The following is a 9,665-nucleotide window of genomic DNA, read 5'->3' as shown; positions in this document are numbered from 1 at the left end:
GGCTGCCGGGGCCGCTGGCACCGGGCGATTCCGCCCGCGGTCCCCCGCCCCCCGCCGCCCGGCCGCTCAGCCTGTGTGTCTCCCCGTCCCTCTCTCCCGCGCAGAGCTCTACTTCCTCATCGCCCGGTTCCTGGAAGATGGACCCTGTCAGCAGGCGGCTCAGGTACGGCGGCGCGCGGCGCGGGCCGGGCCGGCGCTCGCCGCTCGCGGGCGTGGGGGAGGGCGGCGGCGGCGGCGGCGTTGGCGGCGGCGGCGGCGGGGCCGCGGCCCGGGGCGCGGGGCTCAGCTCTCCCCGCTTTGTTGTTGCAGGTGCTGATCCGTGAGGTGGCCGAGAAGGAGGTAAGGGCGGCGGCGGCCCGCCGCGTCCCGCCGCCGCGCGGCCGCCCCTGGGCCGCTGCGCCGCCGCCGCCGCCGCCGCCGCCGGGGCGCGGGGCGCGGGGCTCGGGGTCCCCGGCGGGGCGCGGGGAGGGCGGGGGAGGGGCGCGGGCGGGCCGGGGCCGGGGGCCGGGCTCACGGGGCGTCCTCTCCCCGCAGCTGCTGCCCCGGCGCACCGACTGGACCGGGAAGGAGCATCCCAGGACCTACCAGAATCTGGTGAGACATTCACGTCGCGGAGCAAAGAAACTTTTCCCCGAGTCGAATAAAAATTGAATTTCCCGCAATTTTTTTACAGAGACAAAAACTTGGCCCCAGAACGTGAAAGCTCCGAAGGCCACGGGGAGGGTTGGGAGGCCGGCGCGGGGGTTGCGGGGGGCAGTGGCCGGGGAGACCCGCACCCCGGGGCCGCAGGGGCTGCCGACAATTTATTTGTGATATTTTGTTAATGTGCTAGAAATAAAGATACGTCATGAGTGTTGTGCAGTGCAAGGCCGGAGGAGGAGGGGCCGGCGCGCGCGTCCGTGCGGGCGCGGGGGCGCGCGCGAGGCGGCGGCGGCGGCGGCGGCGGCGGCGGCGGCGCGAGGAAGGAGGGCGCGCTCGCTCGCCTGCTCGCTCTGCACGCGCGCTCGGCTCGGCTTTCTCCTGCCGCACACAATAGCTGGTGACTAACTGCTCCGAAGTGGCATTAGCATTTCACAAGCCGCCTATTCAGCCGCCGCGGAACCGTGGCAAGACGTTATTTTTTTTCCTCTTCCGTTTCTGTGGCTTTCCTTTACCTTCAGTGCTAGGTTTTTTTTTTGTTTGTTTGTTTGTTTCGTCGGAGGGGTTCGGCCGGCTGGTGGTCGTTGGCCAGCGGGCGCATCTTGCATCCACGGAAGCTTTTTTCGCAGAGGTGTAAAGCGTGTTAACACCCTAAAGCCAGAAGTTTAACAGGCTTTTTTTTCATTTTGCTAATTCTCGCGTTAGGCCCCACGTTAAATTAAAAGCTGCCATTGGAGGCCCCTGAAGAAGTGTTGATTTTTTTTTTACACGTACATTTACTGTGGAGTGGCGATTGGCAAGTAAAAGTTTTTCAGTTTTACAGCGGGATGTATTTTGTCAGGCGCTTGAAAAATACCTCTCTTAATTTTGTGGGTTTCCGAATTGAGTATTTTAGTCATTTCTGAAAACTGATTTCTAAAAGTGGTCCTGATCCCCTGAAGGATTGTGAATGGAACAGTGGGGTATGTGTATTCGGGAGTTCTGTTTTCCGCGTTAATTTCTCCTCCTCCTCTGATTTAGGTTGTATGCGAATGTGTGTGATGTGTGTGTTAAAGCAGTCACTGGGGCACATCGAGCCTTTGAAATTTATGCGGTGCATTGATTTTTCGGAGACATGTTTGCAGCTGATGTTTTAAGATAGTTACAATGTTACTTCAAGAGGGTTTCTGAAAGGATCAGGAAGTTTCAGCTAGCTTTGAATGCCTTCAGCGAGATGGAAGAAGGCATGACATGATTTTTGATGGCTCCTGTTTCACTTGCATATAGAACATCTAACTGTTGTGTCTAAATGTGTTATGATTTAGTATAGGTTGTTGGTAAGTGCTCACAGCTATTGAAATAAGCAAGCGTACTTAGGTTTAGTTAATTGAGTAGAGAGTTAACAGCACATTCATTTCCATACTGTTAGTTGTTCAAGTACGTAGTGATTTCAACTAGTCTTATTCACTACTTGGCTGAAATGAATGGAGCTTGAAGCAAACTCCAAGATTCAATAACAGCAATGTTTAATTTTTAGGTTTGTAAATACTTGACAGAATCTTAAGGGGATTTCCAGGTATTTCTTGTTATTTAAAGAATTATAAAGATTATAATATTCCATTTTTAAGAACTGGACAGAACTCATCTTTGCCTCTCTTTTAACCACATTCATCTTTGCGTTTTATAAAACCCCACAAACCCCAAGTCACTGAAGGTTGCTGTGTTCTTTTTAATGTGGAGACTATTGGTAACGCTATTTTTATGTTTTTTAAATGAAGTGGCCAGTGGTATCTGGCCAAATTATGAGAATGTCTAGTCCTTGTAGGAATATCATTTTATTTTCCAATAAAAACAGGGTTACCAGTGTTTTTCAGCTTTTTTTGAGCGAGTTTCTCACCTCTCAAATATTAGTAAAATGAATTTATATTCCTAGTCTCTTTATCAGACTTGACTTAGGCTACCATAAGCAGTGTCTTTATCAGTGTGTTATTTATCAAAATCCACCTATTTTGCATGGAAGTGTTTTTTCTTGCTCAGAGTGTTTCCAGACCTTTTTACCAGAGCAGTCATGTTGGCACGCTCATGAGATAGTTAAGAATTCTCATTAGACTTCAGGGTTCTCTGGCTCATTTTCTCGTTTCATTCGTTCAGCACATTACTCACTCTGTATCAGCTGGATCCGAGGCACCATTTGAGGTACTTTCATACCCATCGAACTGTATATTTAGGTGTATGGTATTTGGTTTAATTTCGTTTGACTTTTGGTTGACATTTAGTTAGCTCTAAAGAGATTTTGGAATCCTAGGTATTTGACTACTTTTTTGTTTAATAGTAGGATTTTGCAATTTTATGTGATTTGCATATTTTAGGTGAGCACATGCAAAGTCTCTTGTACATCATTCTCTATTGTCTTAATTTATTCCTAAGACTGAAAAAAAGTTTTATTTTGTGTCCTATCAAATTGAACTTAACGTTGGTTTGAAGATTATTTTGGTGAGTGAAGCCAAAGTAATAACTATTGTTTGTAGTTTCAGTAGTGTTTACCTCTACCTGGAAATTTTGTTGCTTACGTTAACCGATAAATTGGATAATATTTTAAATGGGAGAATTTGTATGTCAAATTGAAATTTCTAGAGAACCTCAGATTACAGCTATTTAGGAAGGGGTATAATATTTGTATTTGTGAGCTTAAAAACAAGCATAGATCAGCATCTGCAGTCAGGCTGCAGATAAAATCACAGTGGTTGAGTTTTGACCAAGCAGAAAGTGGAGTTTTAAGAGCAGTTTAAAAGTTTACAGAGTTGAAATAAACATTTTAACTTTTTTTTTTTTTAAAGTGTCATTGGTAAAGGTATTGTTAAACAGGATTATGGTTATTACTGTCTATCTTAAGACTTAAAACATTTTTAAAAGTGGATGGAATTTGATAGGAAGTTAAAAGGTTTAAAAAATTTTTTTGGCTCAGTGATATATGTTTAATCAGATTTTCTATTTTTAAAAAGTATGAGGTTGCTTTTAAAGCAAAAGGGCATTTTTTAAGCTTTCATTAGAATTTTTATTTTTTTAAAAGGAGTCAAGCATAAGGAGGCAACTTTACAGAATAAGAAAACAACTAATTTTTGGACAAAGAGAAGACTTTGTCATTTATTTATTTCTTAGTTTGAATAGTGAAATTAGTTGGTTTATTAAGTTTCGCTCTCTAGTTGTCACCTTAAGTAGTGGCGACATAATTTAAGTTGCATATTTATGAGATCTTGAGGCGGAATTTATAAGCCTTTTTGCCCAGATTTGGGACTCTGATTACATTTCTTGCCTACGAGGCATTATTTTCCAAAACTGCGTTCTTGTTTTGCTAATCTGTTATGATATAATAATTGTTGTTTTTTTGTAGTGGTATTTGCTTTTTAAAAACTGATTCCACTTTATTAGAAATCTTTGTATTCAAGGGAAAGGATTGGGAATCAGGAGACTGGGGGTTGTGATCTTAGCCCTGCCTGCAGTTAGCCTGCAGGTTAACCTCTGGCAAGTCAGGAATTTCTCTGGGCCCCTGTTATCTCATTCTTGTCAGATAAGCGAATTGAAATCTGATTTTTAACTAGAAGTCGTAGTGCATTGTTTCTAAGAGCTCAACTTTTTCATTCTGGAGTTTCATTATCTAAAACACAGAAAAGTAGACTTAGACAAATCATGCATTTTAGGAAATTGCTTTTTGTAATGCTGTTCTTAGTTTGTAGAATCATTTCTCCTTGAAAAGATGATTTTTGAGACACAACCACTTTGTAGACTATCTCTTTATAATTAATATGTTTTCACCGTGGTTTAAGTACTGGTTTTCATAAATTATTGGCGGTCTTAAATTCAGAAATGAATAGGAACCATAAATAGGATTTACTTAAGTATATATCTTAAGTGTGTGTTTATTTAGAGTATTCTGATTAATGTGAAAGTTAAGGTATAAAACCTAGGAGACCAGTTTTAGGTAAAAAAAAAAAAAAAGATAACATATTAAATGTTTTTGAATCAGGGATTCCCATTCTATATTAAAGATAACATAGTACTGTCAAAATTTAACCAGTATCAATTTTGGAAGGGGGGGTGGCATATAATGAATTAAATGTGTAGTAGACTTATTTCCTTTTTTAGTAGAGTATCAGTGAAATAGTAAGCTTTGCTTGGTAGTCTTCATAACACGGTTTTCATGTCTCATAATCATTATAATGAAGAAAAAATGTTAGACGTGAAGGGAATAGTACATACTGAAGGGCTGAAGTAGGCAAATCTTCATCCTTTCTTATACATGTAATTATTCTATTGATACTTATACCATTATTTTAAAGAGTTTGAGGCCTTTACAAAAATTTTAAAATAAATACCTGTTAAATTCTTAATACTCCTGAATAATTGTAAAGTGGCATGAATATAAACGGGGAGTTGGATTATGCCCTCCCAAACTGCACAGTGGTGTTTTATGATTGTTCTGAGGCAGAAAAGTACTGTTGGAGTCTGTTTCCCAATCTGTACAATGGGTTAATAATAGCTCCTACTTTGTAAGATTATGAGAGTAAAAACTGGTGCAAATCAAATACTATGTAAGGGTTTGTGTTTGCTATTATCAGAACTTTAGTAGTAGTAGTAAAGGTTGTTCCAACTATAGCTTTCTAACGTTGTATAAACATTTAAGAAAAAACATTTTAATTTCAGAAACAAGTATGCATAACTTTCTGAATATAGTAGTTGCCATATAAAACCGGCTGCTTAAAACTTTAGAAGGTACTAGTAGTATAGTTACTTTGTAGATTCAAGGATAAAATAATTAAGCCTAAGATACAAAGAAAGAAGTATAGTAAATATCAAAAATAAATCATTTTTAAAACATTGTGGGTAGATTTCTAGAAAAATTTTGTTGGTCTGTATAGTGATTCTAACTATGACTGTATTTGTGGAACAGTTAACATTAAGAAATGTTCGGGTGGTTGAAATGTGCAGAATTGATTAGAGGATATATGAAGCTCTTTTGGTAATGATCAGGTGGCACTTAGGAATATGTGAAGGGAGCTTGGCTGTTGCATCTGGTTCCTTATGTACAGAGATTTTCGTAATTTAAAATCATCACAATACTTTGTATTCTTTTTGGAAATAGGAGGAGATACTTTGTTTCGTAATGTGGCTTAAAGGTATTTCTGTTTTAAGCAGAGTTTTAAAAGGACCGTTTTGAATTTATTCTTAAGTGAGTATTTGGTTAAATAAATCCTATGAATGTCAGTCTTTTAGTCCATACAGAATTTCTTTGTCAGATAGACCACAAGTTTTTTGTTTCTTTTGTCTAGAAACTTTTCTCGCCTCTTGCAGCCATTCTTCTTTTTCCTCAATTTTGTGGTTATCTATCATGTCACTACAGAATTATAGCAAATAAAATTGTATTTTACACAACTTATTTTGGACAAGTAATACCAGGTAGGTGAATTTCATTCTTACTAGTAGTTTCCACATATAAATTTTAGAATTCATGGAAAAATATCCTTAGTACTAAGCAAAGTGGCCATTAGTTAACAGAGTACTAAGTATATACATTTAGAATAATTTCCTATTTTAATGTACTTTTAATTGACTTCAGGAAAGTCAAGCATTAAAATGAGTGTATTAGAGAAAAAGATTTTAACAGCAAATTTGTTTAGAATGTTTAAGTTGCTTTTGTAATTATACTTAAAAGTGATAAAGACTATTATATAATAGGAACCAAATTGAAAATTCTGGAAGTTTTAAATGTGTAAAGTTTCTGTCTTGTTTGTGAGAACCTCTGTTGTTGACATATGAGTAATTTGTGAAAACAAGTTATTTTGGACTTAATAAATACGTTGTTGAGTATATGGAATATAGAGGAGGGTAAGCATTTTATAACAGGTTAGGGAAAATGACAGTTTTTTTTTTTCATTATGGCATTTGAGAATTCAGGGTACTAAAAATAAAAAATTGTGCTATTGAGCAGTGAAATACAAAAGTTTCAGAACCTTTGGTCACTACAGAGGAGGGAGACATCAGATGTGAAGCCGGTCCACCTTTAGTTACTTGCCTCACGCACGTACACACGTATATGCACATACACAAAAGCGGCCTTATTTAAGCTCAGGGATCACAGATAATGAAAAGGATGGTTGGATGAGAAGCTTTTGATTTTAGGAAAATTGGGGTAGCAGCATTGGTGTGATGCAGTTTCTGCTTTAGTTAAAACTCATTTAAATTGTAAGAGGAGTGAGATTTGAGGTATAAGGCTTAAATTATTCATGGCAACATGGGTGATAGCAGCCTGCTGCAAAGGAAGCACATAAGGAATCCGTTTATTCTGGGCTCCAGATGGCTGTGGTCACGGTAGCATGACCCATTTGGTCTCTGGATAAAGAACAGGCACATAGCCTGTCTTGGCAGAGGTTATAGTATAAATGCAAGAAATACTTACCTTTACTTGTGTTACTTGATTCTGGTTTAGTTTTGGGGTGTGGAAGTACTAAATTCTAGTCAACTTGGAGAAATACGCATTTTCTGAAACAACTTTACACAGCCGTTATATGTGTGATGTTAGTTATTTTGAGTATGGTGTTTGAAACTGAAACATTACTAAAAATGAAACTGATTGTTCTCTTAAGATTATTTACATTGGCATTTTAAGAATAAACAGTTTAAGAATTTTTAATCTTAAAATTAATGGACAATAACTTTTTCAACAGAATCATAGGTTTAAATTATACTTTTCTAAGTAAATAATGTTTTAAAGATTTCTTATTGCACAGATTTTGCGTAGCACATTTGACTTGATTTAAAAACAAAACTTCAAAATGTTATTTTAAAAAGTTAAGCTTTGTCATTTTGTTGTGTTTTAAATTATTTTTTATAGAGCATCCTTACTTTGTGGTTTGTGGAAACCTTAATTCTGGATAGAGTTTTGGGTTTTTTTTTTTTTTAAACAAATATAGTCAGATTGTAATGAATAAAATTTGGAAGAGCAATATTGCATTTTATTTATTTGACAAATATGTATTGATAATTGCATTGATAATTCTAACTGAATTATTATCTAAATGAATTCTTAGGTGGTTGACCAAATTCTGAATATAAGACACAAGTCTTTCGAGCATGTTTATTCATAGTTATTTAAGAATAAATAGACCACCAAGATTAATTTTGAGACTTAGGAAGATTCTATATTAATTTTATTTTACTCTAAGTACAAATAAGTCATAAGCTTGTAAGAGTCCTTCTAAGAATTGTTACCCAGCTTAGAAGATTTGACTTGAAAATGGTTACATGGGCTTTATTTAAGTTTGTAATCATAGAGCCTGTTTGACAGTGAGGGGGGAAACTAAAGTTTAGAGAAGGAAACTGTAGTGTTATAGAAATAACACTAAATTCAGAATCAGGAGACCTCGGATTGATTCCTGTTTCTCCTACTTTCTAAATGTGTGACCTTAACCTTTGGGCCTCAGTTTTCTTTACCTGTGAAATGAGGAAAATACTTAAACTTATTTGCTTGTGAAGATAAATAAATTTTGAGCATACTTGGCACAGAGTAAGTATTCCATATTTTTTTTTCTATGTGGAAAAGCTATTACAGTTTAAAAAAAATGCTCAGAAAATGTAAACTTGTTTTAAAAAGTGTAGATATAATTTAACCTACACTTTGTAATAATGGTAACAGATTTATAAATTGTAAGTTTAGAAGTTTTGAGAATTTTAGGGGCTGGATTTTAGTAATAGGCCTTATAGAGTGATTAAACAGTGAATAGGGTTTTTAAAAATTTATGATTTTGTTTATATGCTAGAATAGACCTAAAAATAAGAACTGTATTACATGAAGCTGAGCTTTTAGAACTCAGAACCATAGTAGGAAGCAGAAGTAACTAGCCTATCAAGTCTGACAAAATTGTGAGAAAACAGATGTGGGAGATCTGAAAAACTGTTTTAGAACCAGTCAGGTGTTTGGGACATAGGGATAAAGTGAAGAGCCTGGTCAAATCAGATCGTTTTGGTGCCAAACATTAGGTGGATCTTATTTTCATTAGGACTTCTTAATTACATCCTAGAGGAAGGACTGGCATTTCTAGGTCTCACAGGTAAATCAAGTAGTTGGAATGAATATATTGATCTAAGCTCACTTTTAAAAGGTCCTTAAAAAGATATCCAAGTATTTTTTTCTCTGTTTAGGTCTAGAAGGATTTTTTTTCAACATGAAAGGTCAACTTTTGAAACATTTCTTTGTGGCTCACTTTAATGCATATGTTGAAAACTATTCAAAATGTCTAATTTATAGCTTGCTTGAACATTGATATATACATATATCTGAGGCAGTAGGTACTTTGGAGGGGAGGTAGGGGACGGGCTGTATGATTGTGGCTCGGGAGTTAGATTGCCTTGGTTTGTCTCATCTCTACCATCCACTAAATGTGTGTGACCTTGGGAGGGTTGTTTTATCTTTTTGTGCCATCATTTCTTTATTAATGGGAATAATAATGGAACGTACCTCTTACGGATATTAAAATCATTAACTCAGCTTTTTCATGTAAAACAACAATTATCACAAGGCCTAAAATTTAGTGTGCAGCCAGTATGTGTTAGCTATGTTAGTATTATTAATATTCATCAGACTTTACCATTTGGTCATACTTTTTATGTGTTGAATATCTTTAAGAGCTTGAAAGCAGCTCTGGTCCTGAAAAGTAATGGGCATATTAGAATTGAGAATGTCAAGTTTTGTTTTGTTTTTCCTTAATAATTGTGTATGGACAACTACTGAGAATCCAGATATAGACATTTTTGGATAAGGGATTTTATTACAATATTGTCTTGACTTTACTTTTAATTATTTACTAGTAAATTAAAAGTTCATTCAGACTAAAAAGCTTAAGTTAATATTAAAGATACAAGGTTCTTAATAATTTAAAAATTAAAAATCACGTATGTATAGCCATGAATGAGCTATTTTAATTTTTTAAAATTTGTTTTTGTTTTTACATTTTAAATATTGACCAGAAATGCATGGATTAATATTCATGAAG

General features: G+C 37.2%; 1 protein-coding gene across 4 annotated transcripts in view; it reads left to right on the top strand.

Moving 5' to 3' along the window:
• Positions 1-9,665, top strand: part of PHIP (PHIP subunit of CUL4-Ring ligase complex) — a 125,522-nt gene that overhangs the window by 368 nt on the left and 115,489 nt on the right. For all 4 annotated transcript variants that reach the window (XM_082404958.1, XM_082404959.1, XM_082404957.1 and 1 more), the window contains exons 2-4: positions 105-163; positions 310-339; positions 535-594. In XM_082404958.1, the coding sequence (XP_082261084.1) occupies positions 105-163; positions 310-339; positions 535-594 (149 nt within the window). The remainder of the gene's footprint in view (positions 1-104; positions 164-309; positions 340-534; positions 595-9,665) is intronic.

Source organism: Balaenoptera borealis (assembly GCF_965194805.1).
Source record: "Balaenoptera borealis genome assembly, chromosome: 9".
NCBI classification, from domain to species: domain Eukaryota; kingdom Metazoa; phylum Chordata; class Mammalia; order Artiodactyla; family Balaenopteridae; genus Balaenoptera; species Balaenoptera borealis.
The sequence above is the reverse complement of the archived record's forward strand: the minus strand, read 5'-3'. Positions and strand labels throughout refer to the sequence as shown.